This window comes from Carex rostrata, chromosome 19, assembly GCF_964058835.1.
Source record: "Carex rostrata chromosome 19, lpCarRost1.2, whole genome shotgun sequence".
Classification (NCBI taxonomy): Eukaryota; Viridiplantae; Streptophyta; class Magnoliopsida; order Poales; family Cyperaceae; genus Carex; species Carex rostrata.
The window spans coordinates 1,927,283-1,943,987 of record NC_135936.1 but is presented as its reverse complement, the minus strand read 5'-3'; the positions used below and the strand labels follow the sequence as shown (position 1 = coordinate 1,943,987).

The window sequence follows — 16,705 nt, the reverse complement described above, 5'->3', positions numbered from 1 at the left end:
GGCATTTAGCAGGCTTGCTTTTTCTCTAAAGCAAATGGCATACCAGTACCACTCAAAGCTAATGCGGGTACCTGACATTGTTGTCAGTGTTGGTTTGATAGGCATGAGTTTACTGGTATTGTTACTGGTATAAGACAGAATTTGGGATTGTAATATTAATTTTCTTGTACTCATTTTTATGTTAATATATTTGAAATTGCTCTTTAGATTGTAAAGGACAGTTTACAGTTTAGAGCATGCATAAAATTGAGGGTTTTCGATTGGCTGATTTTTTTTTTTCCTTTGTTTTGTAAAAAATAAGAAGAGATGTATATATTTGTATGTGCACTTCTAGCTATGGTTAGATAATTGCTAGAATTGAATGTTCCTTTTCTTTTATTTTGTTTTTGTTTTGTAACTTAGCAACCATTGCTAAGCTTTTAAAAAAAAACATGGTGTGCACTTTCCTTTTATCGTATCATGCAACTCTTACAATTTCAATATAGATTAAATTGTTCAATTTCTTTCTATTAATGAATTTATCCATCATTTTTATCTTCTTGTTTTCCTTTGAATGGTACGCAATTTAATGGCTGCAAAAAATGCACTAAAAACTATCACTACAATAACAAAAACATTCAGTCTAATAATAAAATTTCCAAATAAAAATTTAAAAGGGAAATTAAAACAACATCATAAATCATTACTCCATTGTTCAGTATATGTAATAATTTGACAAGATCATGCAACTCTCCACCTTCATTGAAAAAAATAAGATAAGAAACAAGAAAAAAAATATATCAGAAAAAAAGTTTATGCATCATGGAAGGAAAGTAAAAAAAGATAAGATATCAGAATAAAGTAGATAGTATTATGCATCCTGAAAGGAAAGTAAAAATATAAGATATCAGAGAAAATATTTTGCTTTGCTCGTTTAATCGGGAATAAGCATGCATACTCAGAAATTTCCTAAATTACCCTTGTCACATGATAAACCAATCAAATAAATCAGAAATGAAGTTGATAAAATGGTGAGATTGTGTGTGCATATCAGACATATCAGTAAGGATAGAACTCAAAACTTGATAGGTGAAGAACCTAAAATGACTCGTAACACACACTGTCATTGTGGTATGCAGTAACAGTGCCTTTCTTTTATGCCCCAACCACAATCCAATGATCTGGACCACTCAAATTCGTTTTTTGGACCATATTATCCTCTCTCGGAAAAGGAAACTATTCCGAGAAGCCAGAGCATCTACAATAGAGTACTCTACCATGTAGAGATGGAAGACTGGACAGGAATAATTTCAATTTGCAAAGAAAGAGTGTCTTCAAAATGAGAAGATGCTGAGAAGTGGCTTGTCAGTAGCTCTTCATACAAGGAGTTGCCTTCTCATCTGATCCAATCAGCAAAACAACCAGAACAAACAAAGAATAGGAAATATGCGGGTATGGGAGAGAAGGTACCAAATTGGAGGATTTGACAGTGCAAATTGTACCTTCACTGGTAAAGGTAGAGTCTGAGATAATGACTTGTACTCTTCTCTGAGAACTTATTTTTCTTGGAAGATCCTTTTTCGTTTATCAATTTTTTAATGCTTCTTAGATTGTGGAATTACCCCTAAAGTGGCAGAAATTAGTGTATCCGAAGATGTTTATGATAGTCCACCAGTGTATATAAGAAATCTTACTACGTGGGAGGAATGGATTTATAATTTTATATTATTCTACCTTTTCATATTCCCTCTTATAATAAACATATTTATACTTTGTTCTTTTATATTATATTTGTTGGCCGGGAGACATTTTGATCTCTGATTACACGTGATAAGTGCAAAAATAAGAATACCAGTATACCATGAAATAGTTTGTACTCCTTTAGCATAGTTTTGTTTTTGCAGAACTTAACAAAATTTGTTTGATAAAATTGCGATTCTTTTTCCCCTTAAGAATAGTGCAAAATGCTAGGTTAATTTATAAATTGAGAAAAATATAAAGTGGTAATAACCAGATGCCTTTTTTGTTGGTTGGTTATGTCTTTTGTATCATAGGACTTGATTAGAGTGGTTGAGAAGTTAAATTCATTCTTTCTCCAATGGCAGAGAAAGTGCCGTGTTTAGTCAAGATGATACTGAGAAATTAGACCTGCAACTGGAGAGAACGGGGGAGTAGGAGATACGGAGCAAAGGGCCACTGACGGGAGGGGGAGATACGGATCAAAGGAGAGGGGCCGACCGACGGGAGGGATATCTCAGAGGATGAGAATTCGCCACGGGAGGGAGAGATCTCAGAGATGCAAATTCGCTAAGTGGTGATCTACGAGAGGAAGAGACGGGAGCAAAGGACGGAGATCTAACGAAAAGTTTAACGGAAAGATTTTATTATATGATGCTATTCCAATTTTACCCTTTTGGAATTAACGACTGTGATTAATTCGGACAAAAAATTGAAAAAAAATTCCGATCCATGACAGCATCACTCTTGTGTTGATCTAGCATGCACGGATCTTAAAGCAATATTGATTGGTGCGCATCGCATTAAGATCGGTGCACGTCACATCAATATATGTGCGTGTTCGCATCAAGATTCGTGCGAATCTTGCGCACACATATTTAAAAGTAGTTTGGACGGTAGAAAAATTGTTCAAATTCAATTTTGAGTTTGATGGGCTTTATATGCTTTTAATAAAATGGTAAAATGGGTATTTTATAAATTTAGAATGAGTTTTAATATAAAAGACAATAAAATTGATAAATTTGTGAGTATTTGAAGTTTAGAGGGGAAATATGTAATTTCAAACTTTAGAGGGGGAAATATGTAATTTTGAAGTTTTTGAGGGGTATACGTGAAATTCCCCCAAATTTTAATTGCCCTTTAATAAAAAAGTTATGATTTGGTTCGGGGGCCCACTTTTCAGTGAGCATAGACTGCACTACTGCAGTATCAAATTAAGTTGCCAATATTTTTTTTTTTCATATTTTATGATTTAAATTAATTTGTATAAAAGAGTAAGATCGGGAGTGAATCAATACTACTAACAATCAAGTGATCAGCCTTCATATTTTGTTTATTTATTTTCAAAGTCCAATATATCAATCCGAACCATTCAGTATAATATCCATACTAAAATATACTTAATGATGAAATTTTATAATTTTTAGAAATTTATTACTATCTGTTTAGATAAGAAGAAAATCACTATTTTTGAACAGTCCAGATACAATGATTTTGTACTTATTATAAAAAAATAGTAAATATTTTGCAAAAATTATAAAATTTCATTTCCAAATATATTTTAGTATAGATATTATATTGAGCAGTTCGAATCGACAATTTAAACTTTAAAACATAAATATACGATATGAGATATGAAACACGAAATATTGGAACCTTCTCAAAATGGCTATAAATTGAGGGAAAACATTTCTGGTTAATGTGTTATGCGTCGAAACAAGCATTACACGTATGCGAAATATACACCAATTGTAACTGATTACGCACGAACCACTGGCATTGGAGGGCTCAGTAGACAGTAGTCATTGACATCTCCAGTGGTTGATAGTCCAGACAAGTGTTGTAAAAAACAGTTTTAACAGTCAATTAAACAACCGTTTAATCATTAACAGTGGTCAAACCATTATAAATACACTTAACGGATGCCTGTTTGCAGATGAAAACGATTAATCGACCGTTTTTTCTGATTAATCGGCCGTTTTACCGATTATTCATCTATCTATTCCCTTTTTTTTCGATTAATCGGCCGTTTTACCGATTAATCATCAATTTATTCCCGTTTATTCCTGTTTATTCTAGTGAGTATTTAGTTTCACATTGCTTTTTTTTTTTTTTTTTCCAGTGATAGTTGTGTGATAATAAAACATGTATTGTAGTATTATTGTGCTTGGATATACATCCAATATTTTTTGTATATGTTTTTCTTCTTATTTACTTTGGAATTGATTAATTCTTCTATTATTTATATACCATATATTTTCTTACTTATTGATGTAATTTTTTCAATTAGTATAACGTATTCATTTATGAAATTAAGTTGTTATTATAAACTAAATTTAGTGATTTTATGTTGGAATGTTTCATTTCTTTCAAGTAATATATTATTAGTATTTAAAAAGAATAATTTCAATTATTATTTTTAAAATAAATGTATTACTTACATATGTAAAATGCTTATGTGTTAAGAAAATAAAAAGAAATAAGCGTACTATCATGTTATAACAGTGTTCTAAATAGCGCGCTATAGCGCCGCTATAGCGTTTTTGGAGACCAAACGCTATGCTATGGCATTAAAACACGCTATTTGCGCTACAGACGCTATAGCGGTAATAGTGATCCGCTATAGCGTATAGCGTGTAGCGCAAATAGCGCGCGCTATGCAACATTTGCTGTTTTTTTTTCAATTTATATGAGCTTTAAAATAAATAAATGGTGAAGATATTGTTTAATTTTGATGAATATTACATTATATCAAATTCAGGTCCGCTATAATAATTTTTTCATTTTGCTCTTGGTTTTTTTTTTAACCGATGATAAATCAAATAAATAATTGCTAAATTATGGAAATTTTAGGGACTAACAATAATTTCTTCAAGGATCATCTGTTTATTTTACTAAAAGTATGATTTTTTTTTTCTTTTCAATTTCTAGGTTATTTTGAAATTTAAATAGAAAAAAGATAAATTATGTTATGATGTTGAAGATATTTTAAATAGAAAAAGATCGATAGTTTATGATATTAGTATTACTATAGATATTTTGAGTCGCAATTTGGACTTTGTATTGGTTCAATATGAATATTATAATTTTTTAATCAATTTGATATTATTTATTGTTATATGAGACTAAATAATGTTGATATTTAGTACAAATATATAATATAATTTTTATAAAAATAAAAAAAATGCTATTTGGGATAGCTTTCGCTATAGCGTCGCTATTCGCTATAGTTTTTTCTGGAGGCTTCCCGCTATGACGCGATAAACGCTATTTAGAACCTTGTGTTATAATAATAAAACTAAGTTAAATTAAATTTATTTGATAAATTTAATGAGTTAAATAAATTATGACATATATATACATAAATTTAATAAAAACAATAAATTATCTGCATAATTTTAATTAATTAATTTTATACTAATTAATTGCTTAACTGTACCCTTCCGTCCGACAACCGCATACCATTATTTACAACGTTGACTGCAGACCACACCCCAAACCAATTCATATCGCCCAAGGTACTGAACGTTCGCTATATGTTAGCACTAATCTTGAAGGGCAAGTTTGGGACAGAACTAGACCGATTCTGATCGGACGGTTAATTGAAACTAGAACGGCGAGAGGTAATGCAAAGGATCCGGAGTTCCGGACTCGGGATGAACCGGATGGTCAAAAAAGAAAAAAAGAAAAAATTATCAGGGAATGGGATTGCCAGTTTGCTACCATAGAAAGTAGAAACCTTGGGCTAAAAACCCTCTTTTCTTCCATCAGCCGTCTCTTCTTCCCTCTTATTACCAAGTCTCCCTTCTCTCGCTAATTTCACCAAAAACCGATAGTACAGACGGCGGAGATGGGGTTGGGCCGGCCAGAAGCGCCTCCGCTCGAGCAATTCCTGGCCATTGGATTGGACAAGCGCACGGCGCAGAATGCGGTCGCCAACAAAAAAGTCACGTCTAACCTCCTAGCCGTCATCAAAGAGGTTTCAATTTAGCCCCTTCTTATACTTGTTTATGGTGTTTTTGTAAGAACTGAGGTATCTCGAGTTCAAAACTTGGTTCTTTGAGTGGGATCTTAGAGGATAACTTTTTTCAAATGGTTTCGGTTATCAAACCTATCCAATTTACGTAAAATTTGTGTTGTCAATTGTGCTGGGGGTTTACTCCCCACACTTAGTCACTTTAGTTTCAGTCATACAACTTAGATTTGTGGTTTTGTGCAACTACAGCCCTCTGGATTTGTCCATTTTATTACTTTGAGTGTGAATTGAATTTCTCCAGTTCAAGCTACTGAGAACTACAGGTTCTCACAAGCAAGTTGTTATAGTTAAGAGTTTATGTGTAGGGTATTTTATCTGGTTATCTATTTGATCTACAATTAGATATACACATTTGAATAAGGTGCTTTACAATACTTTGTGGTTTTAATTTCTTCAACTATTCTCTATCAGGCTGGTGTAGAGATGTGTGACAAGGCAATTGGAAACCTCCTTTACACGGTGCGTCTGATAACTATTTCTGATAACACCTTTTTTAAATTAAATTCTGAGCTGGGATCTAATTTGCCGGGCCCTTTTATCTTTGTTCAATAGGTGGCGACCAAGTATCCAGCAAATGCATTGGTTCACAGACCTATGCTTGTTCAGTATGTAGTCTCGACAAAGGTAAAAATCAAGGTTTGACGTACTGAAAATGAATGGTACTGTATCCCAACTAAAGCCTGATTTAACTCATCATTGCAACTAACTGTAAGTCCAGAGTCTGGCAATCCTGTTCTAAACTAAATCAAGTTTGCTGCATTGCCTCTGTTTAACCAAAATAAAGCCTCAGTTTACTACCATCAGCTGTCATGTCAACCTTTAAATAAATCTAAATGGCAAGTTAAACTTAATTTACCATGAATGTTTCAATTAAGCCAGAAAAATGCCTTGGAAATCAATAACTAAAAAGAGGGAAAACAAAGGAGGTATATCTGTTACAAACCAGAATCATTTTCTGCTAAATCATAATTCTTGTAGTCATGCTGTTGGGTGCTTATAATTGACCCTTTTTATTGCCCCCCCTTTATTCCCCCTTTTTTTTTTTTTTTTTCCTTTTCCAGATTAGGAGTTCGGCACAACTAGATGCTGCACTCTCTTTTCTTACTAATGCGGGGCCGGAGCCTTTTGATCTGGATAAATTTGAACAAGCCTGTGGAATAGGTAATGTAAACATTTCTGATATTTTTAAGTGCATATATAAAAATAAAATTTATCAATTGTCATCTTGTATGAATATAAAATGCACTGAGCCTTGTTGCTACCTGTTTTCGATTTTTTTCCTTACATAAGGGTAAACTGGGACTAAATTAAGGCACAATTACAAAAGGAAGGCTTAGTAGGCCAAACTGGATTCAGCTGTAGTTTATTGCACAGCTGATGCTTATTTGGACCTTGGTGCTTAATTGGGGTTTATTTTAAGGATAATTTTACCATACAAAGAGATACTATGCATACAGGTCCAAATCTTGTGACAGTGCCAGAAATTTAAACTGTTGAGAAAACATAGCTGCTTTGGTGCACCACAAGTCAAAGTCTTTTTGCTTGAAATTTTTTTAGTTAATTAACTACTATATTTTCTGCTACTTTATTTCAGGAGTTGAAGTTTCTCTGGAAGAAATCCAAGCATCTGTCAAGGCAATTGTAGATGAGAACATGGATGCCATATTGGAGCAACGTTACCATATAAATGGTGATTCCTCGTGCATCAATTTGGATATATTATCTATAATTGTAGCTTTACTAGCTATAGATGTTTTTTTCCCTTAAATTTTTAATGCATTTCTTGAATCAGTTGGAAGCTTGTGTGGGCAAGTGAGAAAGCTCCAACCTTGGGGTGATGCTAAAATTGTGAAGGTATGGTTATATATTTTTTTACATCCATGTATGGCATTTTCTTAATTAGTAGAGTTGTCTCAAAGTTATTTTTCCTCTTTTTCTTGTAATCAGGAAGAATTAGATAACAAACTTTTTGAAGTACTTGGAGAAAAGACAGAGGCTGATGAAAAGAAACCCATGAAGAAGAAGAAAGAAAAGCCTGCTAAAACTGAGGTGTTGTTTCATAATAAAACTAACAAAAAGTACAAGTCCCATTTAGGCTTGCATGGAACCCTAAATGTCACTTATAACCTGGTCAACATATGAGTTCTTAGTGTGCCCCTTTTTCTCTCTTGTTCCTGTAGTTTGTCGACGTACCCAAACTAACCCTCAGATAAACTTGCTCAATAATAACAACATAGAAAATTCAATTCATTTACTTCTATATTATAATTTTCTTGCTTGATGTTGTTTCATTTGTGTAGGTGCAAACTACTGTCACTACTCCTCCACCTTCTGAGGAGGAACTGAATCCTTATACCATCTTTCCAAAACCAGAGGATAATTATAAGGTTAATTTCTTAAACATTTTTTTATTTAATTTGAAGTACTTCATTGCTTCTTCTATATTTTGATCTTTAGTCAGCTTTGTTTCTTTAGACGCAGCATAATTCATTACCATTTAATTATAGTATGCAAGTGGTTATGTAGATTACCTTTGGTGGTTGGAACTAGAGAAACACTGTTTGTGCACCAGTAGAGCGCAAGCAGTGGCGGAACCAGGAATGATCGATAGGGGGGGGCCTAACTAGTTTCTCAGGATATCAGTTTTAGTTTCATGTTACAAGAATTTATGTTTACAATTTTTCAAATGACCATTATTCCTACATCAAAAGGTCAGAAATACTTTTCAAATAACTATACATATCTGCCAATTATTCCGAGATTTTTAGACAATGAATCATTAGAACGAAACATCTAAATTCTCACAAATATTTGATCTCAACTAAGCGTCTGAGCCCAACCACCAAAATAATTTTCATTAGCAGGAAATATTATAAGCTGTCAAACAATAGGCTTCAGGAAGAGAGAAAAGGAGTCCACGTTCTCAAAACCAAAGTTCATGGGCTTTTCCATTTGGATAAGGAGGCACAGATAGCCAACGAGAGGGTGCTCCGTATATTAAAGGGGGGGCCGGTTTTTTTTATTTATTAAAAGGCCTCTGTAAATTTTCTGAGCCAAGGGGGGGCCAAGGCCCAGGCTGGCCCAGGCCTTGGTTCCGCCCCTGAGCGCAAGCTGGTACTAACATCAACACTAATCCTATTTTTGTTACCACAAATAAGCGGTTTCTCTGTTTTTTCTGGGAACAGGGAGCTATTAAGAGGCCAATATGAGGACCTTGCATTTGAAAGACTTATTTTTAAAAAAATTTGAGCCTGCAGATGTGCTGTAATAGCTTGTTCAGGAATTGCCCATGACAGATGTTCAGTTTTAAAAAGTTCTATTATGTTCTTATGTATTAGGTGCATACAGAAATATTCTATAGTGATGGTTCAATTTGGAGGTGCCACAACACAAAGGAACTGTTGGATAAGCATCTGAAAGCTACCGAAGGAAAAGTGCTCACTCGATTCCCTCCTGAACCTAATGGGTATTTACATATCGGCCATGCTAAGGTAATTATGAATTTTGTAATTTTGTCAGTATTTCATTGAAGACCTGGAAAACCTTTAAGGGTGCATTTGGATGAAGGCTTGGGTTAGTGAGAAATAGTGAGCTAACCCAAATTTGAGATAATGAGCTAACCCAACTTTTGGTTGGGTTAGTAGAATAGCATGCTAACCCATAAAATACAAACAAAGAATAGTCCCTTTTTGCTAACCTAAACACATCCAAACATAGAATAGTAGTTCGGAATAGTCGCTAACCCGGGTTAGTACTATTCTTTGCCTCATCCAAACGTACCCTAAAATATCTGGCACCCAATTTTTTACTTCAGTATGTGAGAGGCTGTTGTGTAATTATGGAAAGTATCACTTGTGGCCTTTCCTCCCAATATAAATAAATGTTAACTAAACCTTCGGAAACTTTGCCAGTATCATTATGCCTCTATCTCATTTAATTTTATTTATTTATAGTGCACAACTACCCATCCTTTTTCTTAGCCATGTTTGATTGAGGTGTAGTTTGGCCATTTTTTGAGTAACATATTTCAGATGCTTCCACTTGAGCCTAGTGTATTTTGTAAACACATGGGTCATGCTGAGGTGGATTTGTAATCTTGAAGATATTTTAACTTTTACCAGTGGATCACCTCAAATTTCCTATTTTACCTTGCAATATAACATATAAGCCTAACAATGCTAGCGTGTTTAGAAAGTCGAACTAATCATGGAAAGAAAATTATGAATTAGTAATCCTGGAAATTTTTTATGCCTGATCTTGCAGTAACCTCAAAATTTTGTGCTTGATTTTCTTAAGAAACTGCCTTATGTACTGTTTGTTTCTTCCCCATTCAAGTAGAGACACCCCTGGGGGACCATTTTTTGGCATCTTTCCAAAACAATTGAAAATATGAGGGTTGGTTAGGAGTACAAACATACTATTTCTATGGTATGCAGGATACTTATCATTTGGCGGTGTATATGTTTAGGATTTTGCTGGGTACATGAATAAATGTTCTTGGCACAATTATAATCCTTTTCATTGTGGTAATTGAAGAAGCAGCAGCTATTGTATGAATTTAGTTTCATTCTTGGTAATATTTTTTTTATGGGCTATAATGGAATTATTATTGCAGGCTATGTTCATTGATTTTGGGCTGGCAAAGGATAGGGGTGGTTCATGCTATCTAAGGTGAACATTTTTCGTAAACATGCCTTTAATTCTCCCAGTATTTTAGTGTTAAATGACAAGTATGCAGAGAAAATCAATTAATTAATATGAACATGCTATTACATTGCAAAATTTTATTTTGATCTGAATCATCTTAGTTGTTCGATATCTAGTTTTGCAGAAACTTAGAAAATATTTTTCCTTAGTGAATTGCACCCAGTATTTTAACTTCTTTGCAAATTGGAACAAAAAAATACTATATTTTGGTTTCTTATACCCCGACATTTGCAATGTTACCCAAAAGCTACTGGTATGGTGAAAAGGGCATAATATTCTTTTTAGCTTTGATTATTGCGTCTTTCCTTATTGAGTCTCTTTTATATAGAAATTGATCCCAGTTGTTTGATTCTAGTTTGGAGCAATTAGGTTGAGCTAATTTGAAAAGTCAGGGGCAATGTGTCATGAGTTTGTAACTCAAACAGTTCATCATTTTTTTTGTTGGCTTATCAAGTGCTGTTGAATCTTCACTTTTACTTTGAGTGTAATGTTTATAACTCGAAAGGATGTCAGGTCTAGGCAAAGAGTACCATAAGATGTTGGTTATAACTTTGCAATTATCCCTGAAAAGTAGAATGCATGATTATTTTCTGAGAAACAATTTTTATTGAGCTATTGTCCCTTAATAGGTTTGATGACACAAACCCCGAGGCTGAGAAAACAGAGTACATAGATCATATCAAGGAAATAGTCAATTGGATGGGTTGGGAGCCGTTCAAGGTAGCTAACTTAGGTGCCCTCATTCTGATATATCCGCTACTTTCTTTTCTTTGAAATGATATCCTGAATTGTAGCATTGCTGTTACATTACTGTGATACCAGTGCCCAGCAAGTCCAATTGAAATCAGAAAATTGGCTGAGAATCATTCTAGCTAATTATATTTTTTTCCTAATGCAGATTACATATACGAGTGATTATTTTCAAGACTTGTATGACCTAGCTGTTGAGTTGATAAAGAAAGGATTAGCTTATGTTGATCATCAGGTGAGGAATTTCTCTCTTATGTATTCAGCTTGTTTTGTTTGGTCCTTACTCGATATATTTTGTTTGGGTCTTCTGAGTTTGCAACCCGCGAAAGAATGGTGCACATGTTCTCTTGAAATTAAAGGAAATAATTAAATTATTAGGAGTTTGCTTTTTATTCAGATCTTATTCAGATCTTATTTGCATTAGAGTTTTTTTTGCATACGCAAGAACGAAGTTTTGGCTAAGTTGAAGTCAATTGCACCATTGACGGTTGACTGAACCATTATTGGTAGAGGTTGACAGAAGTATTTGCTGTAGTCTAATAAGAAAATTGAGAAACAATTAGCTTTTCTTGATTGACACAATGAGGGCAAGCATTATGTAGGCATGCTATAGCATGTAATACCAGTAAGGTTTGCTTCTGGTTTGTAAAATGAGATTTGAGATTAGTTGTACTTTCTACTTTCTAAAACCAAAGCAACTCTGAATGTGTTCTTGACTAATTTATGTTGAAGACCCCAGAAGAAGTAAAGGAGTACAGAGAGAAGATGATGAATAGCCCATGGAGAGATAGGCCGATAAATGAATCACTTAAATTATTTGATGACATGAGAAGGGGCCTAATAGATGAAGGAAAGGCCACACTTCGCATGAAGCAGGATATGCAGAGTGACAACAAAAACATGAATGACCTGATTGCATATCGTATAAAGGTTTGTCTACATCCTCCCTTTAAGCTTCGAGAAATTTAGTAGATAACATTTTTGTCTTATGTTATGGTATTTCTTAGATTTCAAGATAGCCATCTGGGTATGTGATGTATTGTGGGTTCTAGACTGACAATCTAATAGTGGTTGTTTGATGGAAAGTACTTATTTGGGATTGCTTCTAATGTTGTTTGGTGGCATTCATTTTCCCCTTGGAATGAGACCAAATTGTTTCAAATACTTGCTCCTTATATTGTGGAAAAGCGAGGCAAGTAACTTTGTTTTGAAACTTGATTTTTCCTTGGTTGTGTTGGTTCTTCATTTTGCTAAGAATACAAATTGAGGTGGTGCTATTTGCAAATATTCTTTAAGATATCAAGTGAATTTGCGGAAGCCTTTTTTTGGTTTGGTATTTAATTTGTTTATTTCGTAACTTCTAGTCTCCTTTTTTGTTCATTCTGCACCTTTTTTTTGTTATCTTGGTTTATGGAGTGATTATTGCTGCTAATGTTCTTATTAAGTTAGCCTTTAGTTATCCTGAGTTTCTTAGCTTACAATTTTTTTTATTTAATTTGTAAACAGTTTACTCCTCATCCACATGCTGGGGACAAATGGTGCATATATCCAAGTTATGATTATGCTCATTGCATTGTTGATTCACTTGAAAACATCACTCATTCAGTAAGCTTTCTTCTTGTTTGAGTAGTCCTTGTAGTTTTGGTACCCTTTAATTCTTGATAATTTGAATAATTACAAGCTTGCTTACAAGGAGAAAGGACAGACTGAATTCAGACATCTATAGTTTATGCAAAACAATAAAAAAAAAATATGCATGTCTGCACAGAATATTAGGAGACCACATACACACAGACAAAACACAAGGCATTTTCAGAGGAGAAATTAGGACCTGCACATCATGATAAAAAATTATTAATAAATGCTACTTTAGTACCTTAAGGCCTATCTTCTAATGATTTTTTTGTTATTTGTTAACATGGTAGCTTTGTACTCTTGAATTTGAGATAAGACGTCCCTCGTACTACTGGTTATTGGTAGCACTCGGCCTCTATCAGCCATATGTATGGGAATATTCTCGGCTAAATATCTCAAACACTGTCATGTCTAAAAGAAAGGTACAAATGTCGAGCACACTTTAGCATTAAAGAAAAAAGAAATGCTTTGATTTTGTTTCTGTGTAACTGACATGTGTTGTTCCTAACTTTGCAACAGTTGAATCGGTTAGTGACAGATAAATGGGTCGATGGCTGGGATGATCCTCGGTTGTTGACTCTAGCGGGCTTGCGTCGGAGAGGCGTATCTTCCACCGCCATCAATTCTTTCGTTCGTGGGATTGGCATCACTAGAAGGTTCTAAATTTTTTATTTTTACCAACTTAGTTTCCATTTTCTTACATCCAAATCTTGTGAGTTTTGTCTGAAAATAATAGCCTATTATAATGCCTGGGGTTCTGGTGAAATGTTAAATATTGTTGTGTTGGACAGGTGGTGTATCTTCCTCAAGGACTCTTTCTTTCCCAAGCTTTTTTTTTTTTTTTCGTCTTATTTTTGTGTACTACAAGTTCTCCTTCATTTTCGTTGGAGTTCAAATTGAACTATAATTAAGCCAAAAGAGCTATCTTTATTGTTGGTTTATAAGTTTGAATCAGTCATGATGTGATCTCCCTATTTTCTTGGCCTACTTTGGTTATTTTTTGTTCGATCTGATTGTTTGTTATATTTTTTTGTTTGATCTGATTGTGTTATTTGAAAAAAAATTCCATCCTGGATAAAAACCTTTCTTGACTTTTGACTTTAACTAATTACAGTGATAACAGTCTGATACGTGTTGATCGCCTTGAGTACCATATTCGGGAGGAGCTGAACAAAACTGCACCTCGTTCCTTGGTGGTGTTGAACCCAGTCAAGGTTTGTAAAAAAAAAAAAAAAATCTTGTTTTAATGCTTAAGGTTTTACAGGAATATTAATAATTTTTTTTGGCCTAATGTTGAAGGTTATGATTATGAATCTTGAAGATGATAAGGTGATGGATCTTGATGCAAAGATGTGGCCTGATGCACCTGCAGACGATGCTGCCTCATATTACAAGGTGCATATTTAATTATAGTAGTAGTAATAGTAGTTAGTCATTCAACTGTGGAACTTTATTTTTACTTCTTTGATAAAATTCTGGTCCATCTAATCAAGTGTGGACCTTTTTTGATGTATGCAAAATCAATCTTCACCAAATGTTTTCCCAAACTGTGACGACTTCATTATCCTTGCAAATAAATATCAGCTAGTGAATATAGCACCTTAAAAAAAATATTTTGAAGTCGTCTAGCCTTTTTTTTTGTTTTTTGAGAAAAGGGTATGTAATCTTGTTGCTTTAGCATAATATAAAATTTTGTCATATATTAATAATTTTATGCTTCAGGTTCCTTTTTCAAGGGTTGTGTACATTGATAGATCTGATTTCCGCTTGAGAGATTCAAAGGACTTTTATGGTCTCGCTCCCGGTAAAACTGTGCTTCTCAGGCAAGTGAATTTCTATATATAATTTGATTACTTTTCTTCCTGATGTTCCCATGTAAATGCATCTGATCTAAGTATACATATATTTGGTTTGGGTTTAATGCAGATATGCCTTCCCAATAAAATGCATTGCAGTGAATTTATATATATAATTTGATTACTTTTTCTTCCTGATGTTCCCATGTAAATGCATCTGATCTAAGTATACATATATTTGGTTTGGGTTTAATGCAGATATGCCTTCCCAATAAAATGCATTGCAGTTGTAACTGGTGACGATCCTGAAGATATTATAGAAATACGTGCTGAATATGATCCTTTGAAAAGCACTAAACCCAAGGTAGTTTTCCTTCACATATTCTTCTTGTTCTCCTACAATAACCTTTCCTTGTTGTTGCAATCCTTTGAATGGTGATATGTTATCATTAAGCACCTGAACAAAATATTGCGCAATTGCAATTTAAGCTATATTATAATATTAACTAGTTATGTACAATGCATGGAATGGCAAACTTCATGACTAGTACCTGGTTGACCACTTATTGGCATTGCTTCCTCTCCTTTAGTTGTTTTTCTTCCTTTTCTTTTGCTTAAAAAATGATTATAAGGATATTTAAAGGTAGTTGAGGCATAATTTGGTTCAGTTTTCTTTACTCAATTGATGGTTTATTTGTCCTCTATCGGGCTCAATTTAGAACTTGTATTTATTCAGGGAGTTCTTCACTGGGTTGCTGAGCCATCACCGGGGGTAGAACCCCTCAAGGTTGAAGTCAGATTATTTGACAAGCTATTCCTTTCTGAGGTCAGTTATGTTACTATTTCTTAATCCTTTTTTTCTTCTTGCTATCTTAATTTGCAAGGCTTTATGAACTTCAAATGGTTATATATTTTGTTATCAGAATCCAGGCGAGCTGGAGGATTGGCTGTCAGATCTAAATCCAAATTCAAAGGAAGTGATACAGGGGTGTTATGCTGTGCCATCCCTTGCCAAGGCTGTTTTGGGCGACAAATTCCAATTTGAAAGGCTAGGTAATTTGCCTTTTTAATTTTAGTTCCTTTTCTCATCATAGGAAATATTTTTTCTGTAGATCAGCCAATATTAAGGTCCTGTAGGTGCCTCAGATTTGCACAACTCAGAAAATGAGAACAGAGAAGAATTGCGCAAGGCCATTGGAAGGGTTAATTTGCAGAGTTTTGGGAAGGAGGAATATGGACAAGATCTCTTCTTTATGCATGTTTGTTGGATAATCCTATGCTTTTTGGGGGCATTTCGGATGTTGTTCCTGTTTTATCTTGATGTCGTTCATAACCAGATGAGCTTGCTTATATTATTGATTTCTTTTCGTGGTCTTTGTTTTTCACTCAATGTGTTTCTGTTATATATAGGTTATTTTGCGGTCGATACAGATTCAATTCCTGACAAGCTTGTGTTTAACCGCACTGTTACTCTCCGTGATTCTTACTCCAAGGGGGGTAAATAGTTTTGAGTTAGAACTCAAACATTTTTAATTGTTGCTCCTTAGTTTTGAAATAGAAACTGAAAACTGGGCTGAATTGGAAAAAGAAGCAAGATTGGGAAATTAGCAGTTTATTGGAATAGTTACTGACAGATTATTATAGGATAAACTGTTTGATGGCTGTGCTGAGTGTTTTTTTTTTTCTAAAAATCTGAACAAATCCCAGTTAATATCTTAGTGATTTGATATAAAATTTCCTTATAAATATACTTTAGTTTCTTTTAATTATGAAATTTTGATGAATCGCTTCTTGACGAACTTTGAACTACATTAACTTCACATATGCAATTGAAGCCTTTGCCCTCTCCTGATATTCTTTTTCCTCGAGTCATAGTGTATCACAGCTACATGTCTTTTTCCCCCCTTTTGTACGAGGGAAAACTGTATGCATTTGCTAGACAGGCCTTTTTGTTTTTGTTTTTGTTGTTTTGTTCTTTTACAGATGCGATCATACTATGGTTTTCTTTTGACACGTAATTCCATTGGACAAGCATTACGGAGGCTACACCCCCATTATTTTGTTT

The 16,705-nt window shown here is 34.0% G+C and overlaps 1 protein-coding gene and 1 long non-coding RNA gene across 2 annotated transcripts; one reads left to right on the top strand and one right to left on the bottom strand.

Moving 5' to 3' along the window:
• The first annotated feature begins 5,406 nt into the window (after positions 1-5,406).
• OVA9 (glutamine-tRNA ligase, putative / glutaminyl-tRNA synthetase, putative / GlnRS) lies at positions 5,407-16,384 on the top strand. The gene is made up of 23 exons (XM_078321406.1): positions 5,407-5,695; positions 6,164-6,211; positions 6,305-6,376; positions 6,814-6,913; positions 7,347-7,442; positions 7,545-7,606; positions 7,700-7,801; positions 8,053-8,139; positions 9,091-9,243; positions 10,368-10,423; positions 11,089-11,179; positions 11,358-11,444; positions 11,942-12,139; positions 12,716-12,814; positions 13,135-13,266; positions 13,364-13,500; positions 13,959-14,058; positions 14,144-14,239; positions 14,567-14,667; positions 14,899-15,004; positions 15,377-15,466; positions 15,564-15,693; positions 16,051-16,384. Exons 1-23 carry the CDS (start codon positions 5,567-5,569, stop codon positions 16,143-16,145), a joined length of 2,367 nt encoding a protein of 788 aa, XP_078177532.1. The 5' UTR covers positions 5,407-5,566; the 3' UTR covers positions 16,146-16,384.
• LOC144572026 (uncharacterized) lies at positions 16,363-16,616 on the bottom strand. Its single transcript, XR_013517649.1, has 2 exons — positions 16,564-16,616; positions 16,363-16,533 (listed from the first exon to the last, which is right to left on the bottom strand). It is a non-coding gene; the product is annotated as an uncharacterized LOC144572026 (long non-coding RNA).
• Positions 16,617-16,705: the final 89 nt, after the last annotated feature.

Bases quoted from the DNA above. Each gene is read 5' to 3' on its own strand.
- OVA9 (XM_078321406.1), top strand. From the start codon at position 5,567: ATGGGGTTGGGCCGGCCAGAAGCGCCTCCGCTCGAGCAATTCCTGGCC. The intron at 6,212-6,304 runs GTGCGTCTGATA...TTTGTTCAATAG, and splicing joins TTGGAAACCTCCTTTACACG to GTGGCGACCAAGTATCCAGC. The intron at 7,802-8,052 runs GTGTTGTTTCAT...TCATTTGTGTAG, and splicing joins AAAAGCCTGCTAAAACTGAG to GTGCAAACTACTGTCACTAC.